We start from the raw sequence: 21306 nt of genomic DNA, 5'->3' as shown, positions 1-21306 counted from the left end.
ATCGTTACCGGAGGCGGGACTTGGGTGAGCGGTGGTGATTCACGGTGGAATAACGGCGGAGCAGCAACGCTGCCCGAACACAGGACATCGTCATGTGGTCGCTGTGGCTGACATGTGGTATGTACTCAACTATATCTTACATTTTTTTAAAATAATCATTGTATTTGACTATCATTATTAACATTATTACGCTGGTTATTGTGGAACTTCTCTGTTTCCCCGAGATCTGGAAAATCGCTTCAGTTAAAAAGTGAACGATGTCACCGTTATTAAGACAAATTGTGTGTCAATTGTTGTAAAAACTGGTTTTAAAAAGTGTAATTGACGAAGTGTTTGTCGAAGACTGTCATGCAAAATAAAAGACAGTCCAGCCCAGGGTTTGTGTGGTCTTAAAAAGTGATTATTAAGTTATATAAGTTAATATTATTATTATTATTATTATTATTGTTAAACCTCAATGTTTCAATAGTAAGCTTTTTTTTTCAGAACATCTGGCATCATGTACAATTCACATGTGAGCTGGATCTTGTCTTTTAATGACTCATCAATCCATCAATTTTACGAGGGAACAATAAATCAATAATGCAATATCAGGAATATAAGTATATCGTGCAGTTGGCAAATACTTGTAGACCGCATCCTCAACAGTTTTAACTTTAAACTATACTTTAAAAGTAGTGTAACTGATTACTGATACAGGATAATGATTTGTGTATCACTTTATTATTAATATCGTTAAAATTGTCTCTACTGTATGAAAACCACCTGACTTCATGTAAACCTCACATGTGATCTTTAAGTTAAATAAAATTGTTTTTCATTGGTTAATCCATCCATCAAACCTTTTCTTTCTTCTAATGAATGATATTACTAGGAATTAGTCATGGGACAATAGACAAAAAGCACTTACAATAAGTTAATCGTGGTGAATTTCTATCATGAATGAAGGAAAACATAAAATGTGAGTGCCTAGAAAACCCTGTCCAACTCAAAAAAAAATCGATTAGTCAAGTAATTGTTTCAGCCCTAAAAAAACATGTATCCTATCTGAGATGTTTCTGATCAACGGAAGTGGAGACGAAAGTTTCTTTTTTTTGTCAGTCATCACAATACTATCATGAATCACAATTATTTTGGTCAGGATAATCGTCGCGGGAAATTTTTATATCGTCCCATGCCTGCTAGAAATTATTATTTAGAGGTGCTGACAGTTATTAGGCTGTTTTAATATATTTCATTTCCGACTGTCAAATAAGGATTAAAGTGTGATTCACTGTCTCCACACTGTATGCCAGCAGAGGTGTCAAATTCATGGCCCGTGGGCCACATGCAGCCCTTGAATTGATTTCATGTGGCCCTCCAGACAATATCAAGTTATAATGAGTTATTTATGTTTGTTTCTTTTTAAATCAATAGATTCACTTTGCATCATAGTTACGTTTTTAGTGTGTTGCATATGAAAACAAGCACTTTTATTTTGAAATTCGGTTTGAATTTCCTATCACAAAGGAATATCGTTATATAAGTTTAAGCTCATGTCCCTCCACCCTTGCTCCCTCCTGACCCCCAGGTCATTTGAGTTTGAGACCCCTGCTGTATGGCGATGTTTGATGTGAGTGTGACTCTGGACGACGTTGTTGTCGTTTGCTGTGTGTAGTTTGTGTTGTGCACAGCTCTGCCCTGCTGTCTCACGTGGACCAGTATGAAGTGGTCAGACCTCAGAGGCTGCAGCACGGGAGGCAGAGGAGGAGCCTGAGAGAAAACCAGGTGACTGTACCTGTGTCATCACGCACAGCAGAGGCTGCTCACTTAAAACATGTTTTAAAGTGTATTTAAACTGACAGTTAACTCAAGTTTTGTTCTGAAGTCCACTCATGTGACACATGTACTTATCGTTACGTGCTTGTTTTCCTTTATCTGAGTTTGACTCAAAATGTATCTGACACTTACACACTTGGTAACTGATTATTCATGACTTTATGAGGATATAATGATATAATGGATATTTGACAGTTCATAAAAACATATGCTCTTTTAAAATGTGATAACGCTGATTTGCCAGAGTAATTCTACTAGTTAGTTAAGTTAGTTAAGGTTTTGCATGTAAAACCTGCTGAACTGATGGACAATTTTCTGCAGCTTCACCCAGATACGGTGCAGTATAAGTTGGCCATTGAAGGGAAGAACCACATCATCCACTTGGAGAAAAACAAGTAAACTATGTTTTTCTTTAATAAAAACGTGTTTCCTTGTTACTAAATCAGATGCATTACAACGACTATATACTGTATTTATACAAAGATGATGTTCTCTTATCTGGTGCGTTTTCCACCCACACTCTATAGCAATCTTATTGGAAAAGACTACACCGAAACACACTATTCAGAGGACGGGAAACGAGTCATAACATCACCAAGTGAGGTAAGGGGGTGGAGTGGCTCAGTGGTTAAGACCGGTACCCTGTGTGTGAAATATATCATAGTCGCAATGGCCGCAAATTTGACTCCACCCTGGCTGATTGTACTCAATTCCATTGTAAGTCGCGTTGGATAAAAGCGTCTGCTAAATGACATGTAATGTAAGTTTTAACCCACCTCAGTGCTTATTTAGTTTAAATGGATTTTGGCCTATTTTCGGAGATTTTCCATCAACAAAATGACTTACACTCATAAGTATAAGCGGGGTTTTGTTTTCAGCCTTGTTGACTGAGATCAGTGTCACGAACTACATATTACTTATTATTAGATTACACAATCATTTGTCATAGGATCGTATAAATGACGCCATGATTACATCAAATAAACCATTACAGTATTACAGAGTTAGCATTGTCTGTCTGGGGTGTTTTGCACACCCCAGCCTTGTAGAAGCCAAGGTTATATATACAGTATATCATGTATGTATAGTCTTGATGCACTTTTATTTGTCTTATTGAATTTATTTCTGAATAATAAATAAATATGATGACCATAAATATACAGGGACTAGACAAACCACTGGCCTTGACAGAAAACTTTAACTGTCCGGTACATTTTTTATAATTTCAAATTTACATCTGTTTTTATTCAGGCTTTTTCCAGTTTCTAAAAAGACGAGGTGGTTGTGACAATTTGAGATAATGCCTTTGTTTCTTGTGAATATTGAAAATGTGATCTCATCAGTGATAAATCATATTTGCGCTTCAGTTTATTTGTTTTTCCCTGCTTGGAAATTAACATTGAACGTGTTGGGCCTTATATGGTTGCACAAATATAAGATAAATGTCGCACCATTGCATGGATATTTTGAAAAAAACACTTTGGCGTGTGTGTGTGTGTGTGTGTGTGTGTGTCTTGAGTGGGAAGCAAACACCACACATTCCTAATCTGGGTCATGGTTAACATGGTAAACAAACAGATATGAGAGCCGACATAAAAACCTTGCTCGTGTGTTTTCATCCAGGAGCACTGCTTTTATCACGGCCATATTGAAGGAGTGACGGACTCTTCGGTCAGCGTGGGGATTTGCTCGGGCATTAGGTGAGATTTCCTCATAGATTTTCAAACTTCTTGTTTGTAATTTTCCACATTTTACACAATCTCCAAAGTTTCTGAAATGCTTGTGAAATGTGTTGCTTCATGGCATTTAGTAAGCAGTCAGTATTTCATGTGTTTTACTACTGTTAATACGTAATGCTAGGTCGTTATAGAGGTTTACTGTTGAGGTTCTAGAGATGCACGATATTGTGATTTGCCATTTAAAAGAAACCATATATGCCTTTTAAATGTATCTATTTATTATATTATAATTAACTTAATTCTTGGTTGAATGTTAAGGTTGCCTGTGTATTTATGCTGTACCAAGAGTTTTATTTTAGCTAAGAATGCACTGGTGGACAGTACAGACTCACATTTCACTCCTGTGGACAAAGTGATGTTACTTTTCTCTACATGTAGTGGCTTTGTGAGGGCCCGGCAGCAGCTCTACCTGATCGAGCCTCTGGGAAAGTCAGAGGATGAAGAGCATGCCGTTTACCGACAGGAAAACCTGAAGATCAGCCGCCGCCCCAGATGTGGCTCTTTGTCAAACACCACTGTGCTGTATGACCGGGACCAGGTCCCTCACCAAGCTGGGCTCTTCAGGTCCAGATTGTGGGTAAGTGAGGTTCTGCAGCTTGGCTGTTATGCCTTAACTGACCTATTTTCCATGTTGGGCAATGTTTGTGCCCATCTGATGAATCTAAGCCGAATACTCGTTCTCTTTTATCTCCATTTTTGGTCTCCACCACCTCCTGAAGGGAGTTAGTGTCTCTGTAGTTGCTAAATGCTCCTCACCAGCTGTTTGCTGCTGAGCACGTAGTGAACTGTGGCTTTTTAGAGCTTTTTACACTTTGGAAACAGCTGCTGCTGTTGCTGAGACTGAGGGAGCAAATGAATGCCTGAATCTCGCAATGTTCTGAAGGCGAGGGGAGCTGCACATTTAGCTGATGCCGAATCTTGTGGAGGTTCCTCACTACGAGCGACGTCGCCATTCACTCATATCCATTCCATTCCTTCATTTTTGCTAGTTGCAGATATTATTTGCATAATCTAATTCATGTGCGTCCTGTATCAGTAAAGGCAGTGGTTTAAATGTTAGTGTCGTTTATGTTTGCATCAGTGTGATGAAATATCTTGATCTGATTTTGATAAATAAGTTGGAAATGATCAATACAAGGATTAGCTCTTCAGAAATTCAAAACTAATTCCTCTAAATCTGCAACTATATGTTTTATATTGTCAACTTTAAAACAACATCTGATGTTTATCTCTGATTTATGGGGCTTTAAGATTGTATGTATGGCTGCTGACCGTTTGTTTGTTAGGACAAAAAACTTAAAAATGTGTTTCTTCCTGGTTAAATAAAGGTTACATTAAAAAGAAATATAATAAATAACTATGGTAAATCGATGTACTGTACATAGAAGGATAGCAGATACATGAAGTATATAATTGACTTCAAATTTTTATCTACTTACTGACTTTTAATAAATCATATTCATATCGTTTGTATATCTATTTATGCTCGCATATTCTATCCGATTCTTATTTCAATTCTTTCTTTTCCTGTGTTTTTCCGAAACACATAAAATGTTATTCTTGGACAATAGAATAATGAATTACATTTACGATGTGATGACTCAAAAGAAAAACTAAAAATAACTGGTGAGATAATGGATATGTTGTGTGAACATGTATAGGTAATTTTTTTTTTTTTACGAGTAATACTAAATAATATGAAAGATATAAATATTAGTATCAACAATGTGTTTCTCTGTGTGTGTTTCTCTCCAGAATACTAAACCGGTCACACAGCGGTTTGTCGAGCTGTTTGTGGTGGTTGACAACACCGAGGTAAGTATCTCATATCTCATTATTTTCTCGTTGTCGTTCCCACTGCTACATAACTCTGACCGTGTTTGCCTCCGCTCTCCTTCTAGTATAAACGATATGGAAGTCAGACTAAATCTCGTGTTCTTGCAGCTCTTAATCACGTAGACAAGGTAACTTTTATCTCGATAGTTGACGCTGATGTTTTTGTGAGCTGTTTGTTTGGCAGTGTGTCAACAGTCGTCCCTGACGACGTGTCTCCCTCTGGCCCGCAGCTGTATCGAGCTCTGAACATCCGCGTCGTGCTGGTGGGATTAGAGATATGGACGTACAAGGACTACATTGACGTGGACATAAATTCGGAGACCACGCTGGACAATTTCCTGATGTGGCGCCAGACCGAGCTCCTGCAGAGGATGAAGCATGACAATGCCCAGTTTGTGACGTGAGGACGGATGATTGAAATCTGTGTGCAGGTGTGAAGCACAAATCATGCTGCCACTTTGACCTGATCTCTGATTTTTGTCTCCCACAGAGGCAAAGATTTTGAAAAAGACACAGTGGGGTTGGCAAATAAGTTCGCCATGTGTTCCGAAAACTCGGGTGGAGTCAATCAGGTTTCTAATTGATGACATTAATCCACATAACAACTGAATTTACGTGGAAATGGATCAACATTTTGTGACATATCGTGTGTTTCTCTACCAGGATCACCATGCTAACCCAATCGGCCTTGCCTCCACCATTGCTCATGAGATGGGGCATAATTTTGGCTTGTCCCATGATGCTGCAGGTTGTTTGTGCAGCAGTGAAAACTGTGTGATGGCAGAGAAGCTCAGGTAAATGAGGATGATTAACCTGTTTTATTTGCCATGTAACGTAAATGTTTTCATACATTTTCTTGCTGTATTCTGGATGGATCAAGGACTGCTTTCCTTGGTTGTACACCTTTAGTAGGAGCCAGCCAATCAACCAAAATGTATTTGTATTGGACTTCTCATACAAACATAGAGACAAAGAACATTAAAAGCTATTTTTAAATCAGTTCTGTAGCAGACATGACATGCAGAAACTGGTGTAATGTGTTGTTTGCTCTTAGTAAAGAGAAGTTGAGATTGAAGCAGCTAGAGTTGAGATATATTTGACTTAGGCGACCAGAAAGCTGAGCCTTAGCCTTAATGTAACCTGCGAGGAACAACAGCAGGCCATGTTGATGAGCTGGCTGTGATGCAATTTAACAATGTTACAATAGAATGAACTGTCATGACCGAGTCAAATGACTATTTTTCACTTGTTTTCTCTCTCTGAGCTTCAGTCACTGACTGCAGTTTTGTTCAGACTGAGCTGTAAAATATTCTTCATCATCTCCATAACTCGATACTTTGAGTAAAGAAGTTGAAAGGGCACTAAGTGGCTCTGGGGCATCAGGAGACGGGAATGGAATTAATGAAATGAATCACTTTGTCAATGAGTTCTGTGTACTGTTGAACCCACGTCTTAAACTAAAAGCCCAACAATTAATTATTTCATCCCTGGATCTCTCTGCTCATCTTCAGGACAGGAAGTGAAGCATTCCCAGAGTTTTTCAGCAGCTGCAGCGTGGAGCAGCTTGCTGAGTTCATGGAACGAGCTCAACCCAGCTGCTTGGATAAACCAAACCCCATCAGGACCATCGCTGCGGGGCCTCACTGTGGCAACGCCCTGCTAGACCCTGGAGAGGAGTGTGATTGTGGCACTGTGGAGGTAAACTCTCTAAGCAGAGGCTAATGTAGGTAGTTGCAGCTCATGAGTCGTCTTTTATGATGTGTGAAATATGAAATATATCCTTCCGTGAAAGAAGATACTGGGATGTGTAGGACGTGTCTGCTGTTGCAGAGTGAATAATTGGACGCAGAAAATGAACATGCTGAGCTGTGATTTTGACCCTAAAGAGTTAAAATAGTTTTCCTGTGTGCTCATATATTATCAGATTGTTTCTTGGCAGAGATGCTTCTCCTGTGAAAGATTTAAATCTGAACTATGTCTTCACTGAATAAAAACACTAACATGACACAACTGTAAAAAATGTTGTTATTTTATAGGAATGCAGGAACCTTTGCTGCGATGCCTCAACGTGTCGTCTGACTGAGGGATCCCAGTGTGCTCATGGACAATGCTGTGACAACTGTCAGGTACTGCTTTTTACTCAGCTACCATGTGGCTATTAAAGTACATTCTTATATATATATTTATATTTATTTTTCGGCCAAAACTTAATTTCCAACCAGATTTCTGAGCCATGACATAAAACCGTAGTGCCTAACATTTAAATGTAAACAAATGCAGGCTGGATTCAAACCATTGCAAAAAATGACTTCTCACACAATGCTGATTAACGTTTCACACAACTCTATCTCAGTCAGTGTGTTTACACGCATGTTAAAAGTCTGATTTTAGTCAGACTAAAGACTCATGTAAACACATTAGTCTAGTCTTAATGGAGCTAACGTACCTGTGATAATGTGATTCATAGTCCGATTACTGCTGCATGTATACGCTTAGTCAGACTTGGCGTTCTGTGCATGCACCAAAATTTCCTCCCAGTTCTTTGACTCGGAAGTAGAAGGAGACAACGTAGAGAAGGTGGCGGTGTCTTTCTTTATGGACAACACGACAACCACCGGAGCCATGCTCGATTTAATTTGTATCACGATTAACACGTACAGCAGGTACGAAACATCCAGGACCACAGCACGATCCGTCTCGCCGCCGTAAGGTCGACAGGATTCAACACGCAGCAGCTTATAGAGAGATACTGCAGGAGTCACACGTCTGCAAGTTGTCATAGTCGGACTATGGCCTTATCTGGATTAAACTGACATGACATATAAACACCAGGACAGGATAACAGATGGAGCCAACAGTAACATTTTCATTGAAGTGCCCATGAGAAGTTACAGAATTGAAAAGAACCCAGTGGTTCTGCAGCTTGATGAGAGAAACACTTCTTGGCCCCCTTGCGCCTCTGGACTGCTGGTGTAAACACACAAACACATCCTCAGTCAGCTCTGAGAGTATTGCATGGCAGAGGACACAGCATACAAACAGAGGCAGGCTAATATCAACAACGAACAAGTTACACACTGCAGCTCTAACAACACAGTGAAAATAAAACTCTTTGAGACTGTTGTGGTGATTTGACACGCAGACACTATATAACTGACCTGAAGCAAATATCATCACATTTCTGGACCACACTTCACTCATCGACTCTTGAGAGGTTTTAGTCAGAGCACACTGAGTCACACAGGCACACCCTGCTTCTGGGGAAACGTGGGTGATAAAATAGCCACAGGTCAAGGTTACTCTGTAAACTCCACTGAACCAGCAGCAGCGTAATAAAAACAGGAGAAGGAGAAGGTGATAGCACACCATTTCTATTTCACCACATCTTTCCTTAAACACAGGTGCCATGCGAAATTAAACACAGGAAATACAGGAACTAAGTATGCTCACAGTTTAAATGATTATCAAGTTCATCACATTTGACCACCCTCAACTTTAACCCACAGTTCAAAGGTGCTGGAAGTGTGTGCAGGAGGTCGTCCAGTGACTGCGACCTGCCCGAATACTGTACTGGCATGTCCGAGGTTTGTCCCGAAGACAACTTTGAGATGAACGGCAAACCGTGCTACGACCAGGCGCAGGGCTACTGCTACAACGGCCAGTGTCCCACTCATGAGCAGCACTGCTGGAGGATGTTTGGACAAGGTACGTCCAGCACACTGATGTTTCCAATAAAAAAAAAACGAAGAATCGTAAAAGTGAGAAGTGATAAATTGACAAAAACTGATGTGATATTTTCTCATTTTCTATTTGTGTCAACCCTGACCTTTCATACTTCCTCGTAAATGTGCTGCCACGCTAATAACTGAATTTCGTCTTTTCTCAGGAGCCACGGTTGGGCCTAATATTTGTTTTGAACTGACCACGCGTGGTGAGGAAGGCGCAAACTGCGGGAGCACCAAATTTGGCTACATCCCCTGCACTGCACAGTATGTACAGTGTTATTGCACTGAATGTTCCAAAGGCAGAGCTATTTTTCTTAAATTAAACACTGTAAACAAAGATGGATGATAAAACATCTGGATCACTCCCTGGTGGCTGGCTACGGCATAGTGCATAAACCCCGCCTTCTCCAATTAATTAATTAATTACTGTTTCGTACGTATGGCAACTTTTCAGGCGCACAGTTTTATAAACGAGGCCCCAGGACACTCTGTGTTTCTTTAAATCCACTCATTGTTTCCATGCAGAGTTTAGTCCTTGATCAATTGGTTGTTTCTTGTCATCTTTTTTTTTTTTTGTCTGTAGGAATTTCAAGTGTGGATCTATGTTTTGCCAAGGCGGCGGTGAGTCCATCACGGGTAAAAGGGCGGCCTACACTGTGCTTGGCACTGAATGTAAACTCGTTGTGGATGACTATAAAACCAGAAACATTGACATGGTGCCCAAAGGAACCAAATGTGGACCAAATAAGGTAAAAAAAAACCTGTAGCAGGGAGACACAATGTTTTGTTTTAAATCGCGCTACAACGTGTTTCTAAGAGACGTTGCTTTATTTACAGGTTTGCCTTGACAACAGGTGTGTGGATCTGTCAGCGTACGGGGCACAGGGAGATTGCGCAAAGAAATGCAACAGTAATGGGGTGAGTGAACAGGAATTCAGTTGGAACTGTTTTCAATTTCGCCCATTCTGTGCCAAAGTGCTTGACTCATGTCTAAATCATTTTGTATCCCATCTTTTGGGTTAGGTTTGTAATCACAAGAAAGAGTGCCATTGTAATCCCGGATGGGCCCCACCTTACTGTGACACCCAGTACACAGATATACCTCAAGGTACAGACCTATTCACTGGATTTTAATTCATTTTGAGTCAGACAATTTCCATCTTTTGGACGTGGTCTGTCTGCTGAATAGGCAGGTTAGAGATTAACATCAAGGTCAGCACAAAATGAGCTGTTCAAACAAAAATAGGTCACACCTGCTCATTGAATCATTCTTCCAGTCAGTATGAAACATGAATGATTCACTATGAGTGATGTCTTATTTCTCCCAGAATCAGTATAATCCTTTGTTCCTGATTTTGCACGTTCTTCAACTCAGCGTCACTTAAACACCCAAAAAGGATCTCAGAGAGCTCAGTCCCACAGTGTCGAGTTAAAAGTTCTGGATCTTTGGATTACTGTACCACCTAAATCTTTTTTTTTTTTTTTTTTTAATAAAAATTCCCTTACTTTTTGAGCTATGCTGCTACGACAGAGTATTAAAATTTACAGACTTTGAGAATTAAGTCTTAATTTACGAGATTAAAGTCGTACATTTAAGACTTTAATCTTGTAAATGTGAAATAATAATAATAATAATAATAATGGGGGCATAATGCTCACAGTCACAGACAAACAGAAAACTGTGGCTGACATTGTGATATTTTGTGCACAAAGGACTCTTCACATGTTCCATTTTGTGCAACGGAAAGTCACATTTATTCTAATTCTAATGCAGCGGGGGACTGAGTGATTCAGTCTCCCGCTGCATTAGAATTAGAATAAATGACCGTAAACTTAAAAAGGAACGAGAAGGAAGTGAGAGAAACAGTTTTCATTTTAAGCAGTTTTGAAATGCAGAACAAAGTAATGATGAAACGTGTATTTTTAGTAAGATGCTTCATGGTACATTTTCCCCAAATTATGGTGAAATCTACTAATCAAAATAGTGCACAGGAAGGGTTGTAAGGCTGCTGCTACTGGAAATGTAGTCCATTGTGTCAATGGGCTGGAACTAACGTAATGAAAAGAGTTTCAACTAATGAACTCGTTGCCGCTAAACTTGCACCATTTGTATTAAAAATAATGCATTTTGGCACAATATAAGATACCATATACTATTTTACTGCCATTTCTGTAATACCTAATGTCATTTCAAATAGATAAACCAGCCATTTTCAAGATATATCTTTGAGAAACAACCCATCTTTGGACTCTGACCCCGTCTCTCCTCAAAGGAAAAACGAATATTGGGCTCATAAACCATCCATATTCTTTTTTTCTCCACATACGTGTTAATTTCATCACTCATGAGAACCGAGTTAGTGTATTTATACATGTGTAATCTCCCCATCTGTGCCTGCAGGTCAGAACTGGATAATAGCCGGTGTGTGTGCCGCTCTGGCCGTCCTTCTAGTGATCACTGTAGTGATCGCAGGGCTGATGTGCTGTAAAAAGGACAACATGGACAACTACACATCCAAAAGGTATTTGAGTGCAGCCTCTTGTGTTTCGTATTGAGCTCTGTTTTCCCGTCGTCCGCGTTCCCTCCCCGCTGAATGACTCTCATGTTGGCAGGAAAGTGCATTCAGCTCCCGGCAAGTTGAACCCAATGTTCAATGAACCGAGTGTTAAAGAAAGGCCTCAGATCAGTCAGCCTACTTTCATGGAGTCGACGGCGACGCAGGTCTGCTCTCCTCTGATTGTCTCTGTGTCACCCAGTCGACCAGCGCCACAGGTACGCGCCGCCGCAGTTACCAAAAAATGAAGGATTCGTGTTGTTTTTTGTTTGTTTTCTTTCACTTATCAAATATCAAATGTGCCTTTTGTTTACAGCCACCACACGTGTCTTCCATGTCATCTACCTCACAAGCTGCACCGGTAAGATTTACAGATGAACACCCTGTACATGTGAATGTAAAACTGTGTGGTGCTTAAACAGATCATGACCCGAGGAAGAGAAAATGGGTTCATTTATGGTGACTATTTTCAGCTGCACACACATCTGGCAGTCATCTGATCCTCGTTAGTTGTAGCAAATTATCGCCGGTTCATCGTTGCTGGTAAATTATAGAATAGACTGATAAGAATAATTCTTTTAATTGTCTGTCCTCCTTAACTTGCGGACTGCCAGGTGGTGTTGAGATGTGACGTTAAGATTTGCTTTCATGGTAATGTGATATCTTGATGAGAGAGTTTCACAATGAAAGAGGGGAATTAAGAAGTGGACATTTCATACATATAGATACACTTTATACATATGTATACATATGTATATATATATTTATATATATATGTATATATATATATACATATATATATATATATATATATATATATATATATATATATATATACATATACATATGGAGAGAGAGAGAGAGAGAGAGTATCTACAATTTCACTTTTGAACGAGTGCAAGTAAACACAGCTGGATTTTGTAGAAAAGGCAACTGGTGCATAATTACAACTTTGAACATGTCCTTGAGTACATGCACATGTTTCCAAAAGTGAAAAGCCAAAAAGTCTCAATGACGTCTTCTTCTTCTTCTTCTTCACTACAGGCAAAACCTCAACCTCCTGCCAAACCTTTACCACCTCTGACTAAACCAAAGGTGAGTCATGCCTTTTAGCTGCTCACTGCTAGACTTTGAGTTGATTCATGTTACTTGATAGAAAGCCGGGGTCCCGTAATTTGTTTCACGAGCACTTTTTTTTATGTGATTTGTTGAAATCCTCTTCACATCTGCTGAGCCATCAATAAATAAAGTTGCCTGGGGAAGTGTAGTAGGAGTCTGTAAATGTTTGAAATAGCAGGCTTCACTGCAACCAATACATCCCAGCACCTCCTGTCTTGCTCTCTTGTCAAAGCTCCACCTTCAAAACACACGGAACACTCACTGCTTGAAGCCAAGCGGAGGAGAGAGAGAGAGAGAGTGCTGTGAGCACAGCTTTGATAATCATCATGTCTGAATCACCAATAAGAAAATAACCATCATGTATCACACAGGCAGGCGGGTCAGTCAGTCAGTCAGTGCGTTTACATACATGTTAAAAGTCCAAATTGAGTCGGACGAAACAAGTTAGTCCGACTAAAATCGAGCTAGTCTTAGTCGGACTAACCTACCTGGATAATGCTATTCATAGTCTGATTATTTGGGAAAAACGTCCTCCCTGGTCTTTGACCTGAAAGTAGAAGGAGACGGAAATCATACGGCGGCGGGGTGTCTTTCTTGGGACAACACTGCGTCCACAAGGTCCGTGTTCGATCTAATTTGGATCACGACTAACGCGTACAGCAGCACGATCCATGTCGCCGCTCACTGTTTGTTTTCCTGTGACGTGAAGGTCAACAGGAAACACTCACTTTCAGAGAGATACAGCGCCACCTCTGGAGGCGGAGTCAGACGTTGGCAAGTTGTCCGATTGCCTGTCTTCGTCAGACTACGGTCTTAGCAAAAATCAAAAGAATAATTTACGCATTTCTACAAATAAGACAAAACCAGTAAGGGATTCTAAATTGAATCTAAAGAGATGACCCACTTAAGTTTATTAACCCCAATTAGTTTTATTTCCCTTCAGAAAGAGTCCCTGACGTGGAAATGTGGGGAAATATTTCTTTTTAAGGTTATATTTAATCACGAAGTGCAGTTTTTACACATTTGTGCATGTGTTGCCGGAACTGAAGATTATAACCAGAGGACTTCACTAATGCGCTCCACGTCACCTTCCTTTTCATGCATGTTGAAGTGAAACCAAACCCCACGGCAGTTTCATGTGTTTTTTTCTTACATTTACATTTAAATTTTTATTACACCTCGTAGGGCCAGACTAAATTATTGGACATATATCATAATAATCACACTAGGCTCAATAATCTGGCCCAAATAACAAACAAATCCTCACCTCTAATAGAACCATGCGTTGCCTGCAGGACACTAATTCCTCCCTCATATCAAACTTGCCAGTGACTCCATGAACAGAAATGTCAAACTGGGTCATACTGGCGAATGTCGGATGTTTCACTGCAGGCACAGACAGAACAATTTCACTCTGTTTCCCGCTGTTCCACGGCAGCAACAACAAGACTCCTTCACAGTTCCTCCTCCTCAATGACATTGCAGCTTCTCAGCGATTAGCTGGCGCGCCACAGAGCAGGCAGAACACAACATGCTCCTCTGTCTTGTGAAAAAACTGCTTGTTTACCTAAACTCTCAGCCTTAACAAGCTTGAGATTGACCTTTTTCATTACTGGAAAAATGTATGTATGGTGTCACAGGCCGGGTGGGATCATCTCATGGGCTGTATATGACCCGCTGTCCCCGCCCTTGCCTTAAAGGCTGCTTCGGTCTATTTACTTAATCATTCATTATAAAATGGCACTCACACTGAATATTTTAGATCCAACAAGACATACTATTATTACAAACAGTCAGTGTTTGTGGCAATAAAATAAACTTTCGTTTTTAACATTTTTCTTTTATTTTTTTTTAATCATAAATCTGAGGAGTGTTTCCTGACATATGTCTGTGGTGCACAGCCTGTTTCCTGCAGCTCTTTCGTGCCACAGCTCCTCTTTGTTTCATTACTCCCCGCTAATATTTCAACCTGTCGAAAAAATTGCTACAGGAAATGTTTGCACAGGCAACAGACAGCAGCGTATTCTAGGAAATCATCGGGATTTCAAACATACTTCTGCCCCTTCATACTCCATTCTCGTGCTGGCAAGATGACAGCCTTTGTGAAGCAAGGCTCTTGTCTAAAGTGCATAGAAACGTCTCACTCTTAAGCTTAAGTGCTACTCTTAGTAGTATATTCAATTTCTGCAGGTACACCGAAGAGGGGCAACCCTCAGTTGTGATGTTCCTCCATTTTTTAGGCTGGACTGATGCATTTAAACTTATCAAATGTTTCACAGAAATCTCTCTTTTTCTTTTCAGTATAAAGGAGCCAAACCGAACCCTCCTCCCGTACCTCCAGTCAAGCCCAGTCCTCCTCCCCCGCTGCCCCCGGCAAAGCCACAAGTCCACAGACTGACATGAAAATATCATGTCAAAAATAACCAAAGCCGACTACATCAGCCTGTAGTCATACACAGGCATAAAATATATAAATATAGAGAGAGAGGAAGAGAGGCATCCTTGTTATAGAAAACAAAGGGTCACTTCCGAAAAGCCTTAAGATGCTGTGCGTGACGCGAGGTGTCTCCAGCTGAGAATGTGTTTGAACACATGACCAACAGCTGCGCTGCTGCTGTGGATTTTTACTGCTGTTGCAATTGTAATTGTTTAAAAAAAAAAAAAAGGTTATTTAACAGATTGTGTCTTTGCAGGTTTGTGTAAAATGATCTAGTGTTGTTTTCTTTTCCTTTCCTTAGAGTAAAGAATGAGAGGAAAGTCAGCAAATGGCTCCTCTTAGCGCTCCGTACACGGGAAGCTATCAGAGCGTCCTGAACATACGAAGTATGAAGTATTTATCTGATGTTTGTGTCCCAATGATCTGTGAAGGACTTGTTCTGAGTTACTGAACACTGGTTAACTAGCCTGGACCTGATTTCATGGGTTTGGCTCATAAACAAACATGGACGTAGCCTTCAGGTTTGAAAAGTGAAGCATAGAAGTAGGATCGACGTAGCTTTTACCCACCAGAGACTTGGAAGTCAATAGGAAAATGACTTTCTACTTCCCCTCCCGATTTATAACGTCAGCAGCTGACCTCAATAGTTTCAGCTCCTCTTCAACACAGCATGATTATGTCTGTATGTTTAGAGGAAATTTGATGACAACGCACGGCACGTGTGAGTGAACACCAGTGTATTTGACAGCTGGTGTCACCCGGTAGTCGCCTGGTTGCAGGTGACGTCCGTCTAGTTGCTGCTCAACGGAGTATTAGGGCCAAACTGAAGAGATGAAAAAAGAAGTAATCTTTCTAGAATTAAGTGGTAGTATTAGAATAAACTCGTAGTATTCAAAAAGTCATACATTTGCAACAAGAAAAGTCGTTATATGAGATTATTTTTATTCACTTCACAAGGAGAAGTCTGTGTGATGACTCCTTCCTTGCACAAGCCCTTTCAAAGTCCTGATGCGAGCGATAATGTGGTGCCGATGTGCAAAGAGATTAAGCGTTTCCTTATGTGTGTGACGCAGGTGGTTGATAATAGCCGATAATAAATTATGACTTTATTCCCATAATATTACGACTTTATTCTCGCAAGATTAAAAAAGAAAACGTCTCTTCAGTTTGGCCGCGATACTCGCAGTCGTAAAATACCAAATCTCAAGGCTCCACAGCGAGAGTTCTTTTTTTTTCCTTTTCTTTTTTTCCAACCAGAAGACTGTGTTTCCTGTTTATGTTCAGCCTCACGTTTACACACACATCTCGTGGTGTTATTGCAGGGTTTAAATCTTACATGGTACAGCAAATTAAACGGCAATCGGCCACAGCGTTGAAGCGGGTTTTGTGAACGGAAACATTAAATTAACTTTTGAATCATATTACTCAATGTTCAGTGTGAACAGTATCCCTTCTTCCAGGGAGTCCTCGTCAAGATAGCAGCACAGATAGCACAAATAGTTTCAGAACAATTTCAGATAAAAAACTCACAAGGTTAAAAGGAGGTCGTCAAAAAAGAGAGGTATGAATAAAGTGCAGACGTATACAGGTCGTAACAACAAGATCCTTAATCTGAACTCCTCAAAAAGGTGATTTAAAACAACATGTTTCTGTCATGATGGTCCTTTTTAATGTATTTACAGAAGGCAGTGTCTTGGGTTTTGCAGCTCTGTTTTACCAAATTATTTTTTTAAAGTCTCGCTTCTTTTTCTTTGCCCAATGTCAGGATCCACTGAAACCGTTTTATGAAGTTGTGCAGGGCCGACGACGCCTTCCTCAAGTCAGTTTTGTACTCTTCCTGAACTCTTCCAAAGCCAGTCTCCATCTACACTCTTTAAGTTAACTTTCCATGCATTATACTTGAAAACCTCTCAACGGTTCACACACACACACAGATTTGTGTTTCTGTGGTTCAGCTGCAAATATTTACATCTCCCTGTGTTTGTTTTCAGCCCCCAGTGAGGGGTGTATGACACCGCCGCGAGGAGCAATTACATGTTGTTTTTATTTTTTACTGCACTGATTTATTTTTTTTTCTAGGGCAACAGTCATGTAGGATAAACTTGCAAACGTAGTTCATGACTGATTGAACTTGAAATTAAAACAGTTTGTTTTGTTTTTTGTTACGAAAAGCCTTTTGTGCACTTTATGACAAAACTATGATGTTGTTGTCTGAAGCGAAACACGCCAGAGAAATTCCTATCCGTAGTTTGTCCAGTGGTGAGTTTGTTCTGTGAACTGCGTGATTAAAAAATGTTTTCTCGAAGACGTCTGGTGCATCTGTTTTTATTCACCCGTCGAGTCATCTGCTAATCTTCCCGGCAAACATCATCATCTCCATCACTTCACAGTTAATCCATATTTATAAGTCTCCAATGAAAAGTGGGAGAGGAAATGAGGCTGAGAAGCAGCAGCTCATTGGGAGGGTTTCCTGTTGGGCTAATGGTTTTTTTTCTTTCCAGTTTAACAACCTCAACGTTATTGTGAAAAAAAAAAGAAGGAAGTTTTTTTCACTATTCCCCAGAAAATGGCCTCATCCGATCAGACATTTGGTTTTGAATTGCGAAATTAATGACATGTACTTGAGCTGTAGACGCGGCGTCACTTTATTTAACTTATTAATGACACAACTGACGCATTATCTTCTCCACATTTCCCACATTTTCCCACACAAACTCATTTCCAGGAGAACAGCAGGAGCCCTTTTTTCCGCAGAGGAAACACTACCTGCTCCTCTGCAAACAGCAGTGTGGATAATGAGAAGGCAGCTGGTGGAACATAATGGAGCATTAAGCAGCTAAAGAGCCAGATATTTCCCCCAGGAGGTGATGAAAAAAACCCCAACAACAGCAACAAAAACAGCTAAAAATGAGACGTGGAAAAGGACTATGTTTTCAAGGAACCGGTAACGAAACACAAGGGGTCCAAAAATGTTTCTGCAACAGACGTCTCATGACGAAAAAACCTGTCCATCCTTAGTCACACTTAAACAAAGGGGAAGTTGAGGTTTAGGGAATGTAGATCAGAGCGGCGGTGCTCCGATCTGATTCACCAGCAGCTGATAAATCAACACTCTACAAAGTGTTTATCTTGCAGTGAAACCTTGTCTGTACTTGTTGCTCACTCAGGTCAGTGGTTTGCTCGACCCGCTCTGCAGGAGATAAAGTGACAGGTGATGACTTAATCCTTCCTTACACAAAATGTGCAGCAGTTTCCAAAAATGAATCAAAGGAAAAACATGAGACTTTCAAACAACCAAAAAAATAAAAAAAGCATATTTCACGGTACAACATTAACTGCCTTGAATGGTCTGATCATTTGTTTTAAATATAGGTCAAAGTCCCAGAGGTTGACAGTTATACAGTTATGTATAACTGACCTTTTTTTTTTTTTGGGTAGCGAATCACTTCCTAAACGTCCTCAAGTGAACCAGAAAACACAAGTCGAGTCATAAGAGGGAAGGAAGAGCAGATGGATTCAGTCTGATCAGCTCGCTGACTCACTATTGTTCACTCTGTTTGAAGAATGAGCAACACTGGTCGAGTCAATCATTGTTTCTAGTTTATCGAGTACAGATGTGACAGCAGGAGGGACCACAGCAACATACGCAGTCAAGAGCTGATACTTGAGTAAAAGTACCTCAGTACTCAAAGTATCTCACCAGAAAATGACTTTGGTAGAAGTTGAAGTCACTCTTTAGAACATTGCTTAAGTAAAAGTCTTAAAGTATATAACATTTACTGAACTTAAGTATAATATAAAATGTACTTAAGTTTTAGAAGTAAAGGTATTAAAAAGGAGAGGAGTAAGTATTGAGCCATGGTAGCTCAGTGGTAGGACGAGTTGTCATTCAACTGGAAGGTTGTGGGTTCAATTCCTGACTCTGCTAGTCTGTGTGTGTCCTTGCGCAAGACACTTAACCCCACATTGAAAGGGTGAAAACTGTAGTGTAAAGCAGCTCATGAAGACTAGACAAGCTCTATATGAATACAGACCACTACCAACTCTTCTTCTGGTTTTATTTGGTAGTAACAATAGTTAGAGGAAATGTAGTGGAGTAAAATAACAATTCCAACACTGGCCAAGAAACATGTAAAACAAACAGGAAACCTGTCCCATTGCAGCCTTTTATTTGTCAACTATTTGTAAAATGCTCTTCTGCCTGGGTTTAACCCTCTTACCACCCAAGTCCTCTGAAGGATGAGTGGTAGAGAAGGATTAATGGAAAACATGTCAATGCATCACCAACAACTATCCTTTACTGCAGCATACCCCGACCTTGAGTCAGGACCTTCTCCTGCATTCGGTCTCAAAATAAAACCACAGAACCGCCAGATAATTGAAGGGATGAGAAAGAATGTCCTCTGTCATGACGCATGCCTCTAAAAATGTTTGAACAGCCAATGACTGAACGGCTTCTTCCTCATGTGCACATTAAGGCCCGTGTTGAGGGCCAGACATAAGTAGATATTGTTGAGTCTTAAAACCAAAACATCTGTGAAACATCTATTCACAGCGAGGGTTGCCTACAGTTCTGGTATTTCTCATATGCGTTGGGGAAACGACTTCAAAAGACCCGAACAACGTGTGTTTCAATGGTTTTTACGTTCTCCTGCGATGAAGGACCGACAGTAGCCCCAAACAATTACTGACGAGGATCAATTCAACATGGACGATCACACGTATGCATCACAGTGGGACTTCTTTGTGTAGCTTCTGTGTCACAAATCCCGGTTGGTCTTCAGGGAGACAATGAGGAGCTGGAGAAGGACCGGACAAAAGAGGACCACGTGATCTCCGTCTCTAAATGCATTCAGCACAGACCACAAGCTCGAGACACCGCTCGGTCACGCGGTCTGGTGACCCAACAGTCCACATGTCCACGGCCATTTTAGGAAATGATATGTGAACTCCCGCAACAAAAGGTCACGAGTTTAAACAGTGACGATACAAGTGTGAGCGTTACAAAGAGCAGGGACAGGCGGAGTCATTGACGAACTATTAATAGATAATAGATAAGACATAAAGCGAAGTCACATCGAAAGGCAAAACAGAACAAGACCTAAAGCGAACAACTTACAAGCAGATTTTTTTGGTTTGTCCGTCTCATTAAATGCAGATGACTAATGTTGCGACATGTGTTTATAGTAGAAACAGATGATTTAAATGTCTATTGTTGTGCACAGTGGTGAAAATCCCATTTCATTGTTGGGGGGGAGGGGACAAAAAAAGTTAGATTTTAGAGTCATTTAGAGTCAGCAATACCAAGAATGGTAGTGGGCGGTAGGTGGCAATGATACACAACTTAAGTCTAACTAACTATCTCTGACTTGAAAACCAATTAAAAATTTACCAACAAGGTAAATAACACTCGGAATTTAACAATATTTGGCTTAATTAGAGATGAGATCACTGTTGAATGAAACATCTAAAGTCAAAGAAATAACTAGATCATAAAACAATAAAAAGGTGGAACATAGTATCAAAGTTAAAATAGCCTAAATAAGTATAATTTATAAATCTGCAGAGTAATAGGGCACAAGAAAAATATGAGTGGACCAAACCATTGGGGAATGGGGGGTTAATCCTATAAAACAGTTTCAACAAATGTTATTATTCCATTTAATCAGGATTTACACGCTCGATTGTGAAGGTATCTGGACCATTAACCAGAAATAAGCACAAACAGCAGCATTCATGCCAAAGTCTTTATTTTTAATACCAGGCAAACACTGGACCTTTTATACAATGACATTTCTAAAAATTAAACATTCAGAGACAAGTCTCAACCATCGGGTGGATCCAAAGAAAACTGACTAATCCGAGTGACTTAAATATAAAAAATATTGTTTTGTTTTCTCTCCATTGCACTTCAACTTCATAAATACATACTCAGAATTGTATTCCTCTCTGGCTGATAATCTTTTTGATATCTTGGCGAGACGATGTGACAATCTCGTATCTACTCATTCAACCTCACGTCACGCCACTGTGGATCAGCGGGTGAAGATGAAAACTGTGCTACAGCGTTTTTTAAA

General features: G+C 40.1%; 1 protein-coding gene across 1 annotated transcript; it reads left to right on the top strand.

Annotated features, from left to right (window-relative positions):
- Positions 1 to 2: 2 nt before the first annotated feature.
- LOC122759664 (zinc metalloproteinase-disintegrin-like atrase-A) lies at positions 3 to 17534 on the top strand. The gene is made up of 23 exons (XM_044014642.1): positions 3 to 117; positions 1658 to 1767; positions 2140 to 2213; positions 2346 to 2421; positions 3442 to 3518; positions 3936 to 4134; positions 5313 to 5372; positions 5459 to 5521; positions 5624 to 5793; positions 5884 to 5965; positions 6057 to 6187; positions 6905 to 7091; positions 7430 to 7519; positions 8900 to 9098; positions 9280 to 9382; positions 9702 to 9867; positions 9956 to 10036; positions 10142 to 10226; positions 11520 to 11640; positions 11732 to 11891; positions 11990 to 12034; positions 12718 to 12768; positions 15094 to 17534. Exons 1-23 carry the CDS (start codon positions 93 to 95, stop codon positions 15193 to 15195), a joined length of 2457 nt encoding a protein of 818 aa, XP_043870577.1. The 5' UTR covers positions 3 to 92; the 3' UTR covers positions 15196 to 17534.
- Positions 17535 to 21306: the final 3772 nt, after the last annotated feature.

This window comes from Solea senegalensis, linkage group LG18 (genome assembly GCF_019176455.1).
Source record: "Solea senegalensis isolate Sse05_10M linkage group LG18, IFAPA_SoseM_1, whole genome shotgun sequence".
Taxonomy (NCBI): domain Eukaryota; kingdom Metazoa; phylum Chordata; class Actinopteri; order Pleuronectiformes; family Soleidae; genus Solea; species Solea senegalensis.
This window is presented reverse-complemented; position numbering and strand designations above follow the sequence as displayed.

Coding starts and splice junctions, on each gene's coding strand:
- LOC122759664 (XM_044014642.1), top strand. CDS start 93: ATGTGGTCGCTGTGGCTGACATGTG. Junction 5,794..5,883: donor GACAATGCCCAGTTTGTGAC/GTGAGGACGGAT, acceptor TGTCTCCCACAG/AGGCAAAGATTTTGAAAAAG. Junction 10,037..10,141: donor AGAAATGCAACAGTAATGGG/GTGAGTGAACAG, acceptor CTTTTGGGTTAG/GTTTGTAATCACAAGAAAGA.